This window comes from Sinocyclocheilus rhinocerous, unplaced genomic scaffold (genome assembly GCF_001515625.1).
Source record: "Sinocyclocheilus rhinocerous isolate Xijiao unplaced genomic scaffold, SAMN03320098_v1.1 scaffold867, whole genome shotgun sequence".
NCBI lineage: Eukaryota > Metazoa > Chordata > Actinopteri > Cypriniformes > Cyprinidae > Sinocyclocheilus > Sinocyclocheilus rhinocerous.
In genome coordinates this window covers 181,277-182,758 of record NW_015649279.1, presented here as the reverse complement: position 1 = coordinate 182,758, position 1,482 = coordinate 181,277, and the positions used below count along the sequence as shown (strand labels likewise).

Sequence of the window (1,482 nt, the reverse complement as noted above, 5' to 3'; positions counted from 1 at the left end):
TCTGTGTGTGTGTGTGTGTGTGTCTGTGTCTGTGTGTGTGTGTGTGTGTGTGTGTCTGTGACTGTGTGTGTGTGTGTGTGTGTGTGTTTCTCCTGCAGACGTGCCGTCCTGGCTGAAGAGTCTCCGTCTGCATAAATACGCGTCGCTCTTTTGTCAGATGACGTATGAAGAAATGATGATTATCACAGAGAAGCACCTGGAGTCGCAGGTGAGCTCCGCCCTCATCAGCTCATGTGACCTCAAAGCCCCGCCCACCACACTTTCACATTGAAGCTGTTTGTGAAGTGATCATCCTGATGAATTCTCCAGGTTTTGATGCAGTATACACCAGCAAGCAATAAAAATGATGCACAATTTAATCGTATTTTAATCATGATCTCAACTATATTGTTTGCGATTGAGGTTGCTGAATAAATGCTTTAACTATCTGTGCTACAATACAAAGTCTTTTGTAGTAAGTTTTAACCTTCATAATGCATTCATATACTATTTTTGTATTCTTTGTATTATTTTATAAAACTTAGTAATAACTTTTATATGGTAATACATTTGTCAATCAAAACCATGTTGTATCTGATCAACAGCGTCTCATTAATCAGTGAATGTGAAAAGATTTCAAAGTTTTGAATGTTACCTTGTTATTACTGCATTTTGCCCTTTTTTATTTGAAATTTTAAATCATACATGAACCACACCAAATAAACCGTGATGCAAATTCCTTATATTAATTTCAATGATTGCACAAAAATAAAAAAAATCCTAATTTTAATTACAATTGTTGGTCAAAAACAGTCCAAATTTAAGAAACGCAATGACACAATGACATCAAAACAACATAAATATTACTCTGAAAAGTTTTCAAACAAAACAAATTAATTTTACTTGAATAAACGTACACTTTCAGATGAAAAACAGTAATCTTCAGGATCAAAAGGGACCCGAATGTGTTGTGAGGGTTAATAGAAAAACATAACATAATTTGGAATTATTGTAATCAATATTAGCAACTTCACTTGCTGTGTGGTGTTTGTTTCAGAACGTGACGAAAGGAGCTCGACATAAGATCGCTCTGAGCATACAGAAGCTCAGAGAACGACAGAGCGTCCTCAAATCTCTTGAAAAGGTGAGCAATCAGTCAGTGATCTGGATTCGTTTGTGTTCTGCACGTCTCGAACCGTCTGCTTAGCGTAGATCGTGTTGTTGATTTCAGGATATTCTGGAAGGCGGGAACGTTCGGAATGCTTTACAAGAGCTTCAGCAGATCATCATCACGCCAATCAAAGTCTATGCCCCGCCCACTGCTGCCCAGAAGGAGGTGGAGCCTGGAGTTACACCTGTCGAGAAAGCAGCCAATCCTGGTGAAGAGAAGGAGAGCGAGGGCTTCCAGACCCACAATCCTCCAGCGTGTGACGGAGAATCACCGTCTGCACCCATCGGTGACGGAGACATCGCAGGACATTTCACACGTGTGATGGGGAAAGG

General features: G+C 39.8%; 1 protein-coding gene across 1 annotated transcript in view; it reads left to right on the top strand.

Moving 5' to 3' along the window:
- Positions 1-1,482, top strand: part of LOC107710522 (protein Smaug homolog 2-like) — a 20,703-nt gene that overhangs the window by 7,052 nt on the left and 12,169 nt on the right. The window contains exons 5-7 of the mRNA XM_016515308.1: positions 97-208; positions 1,037-1,123; positions 1,211-1,481. Coding sequence (XP_016370794.1) covers positions 97-208; positions 1,037-1,123; positions 1,211-1,481 — 470 coding nt within the window. The remainder of the gene's footprint in view (positions 1-96; positions 209-1,036; positions 1,124-1,210; position 1,482) is intronic.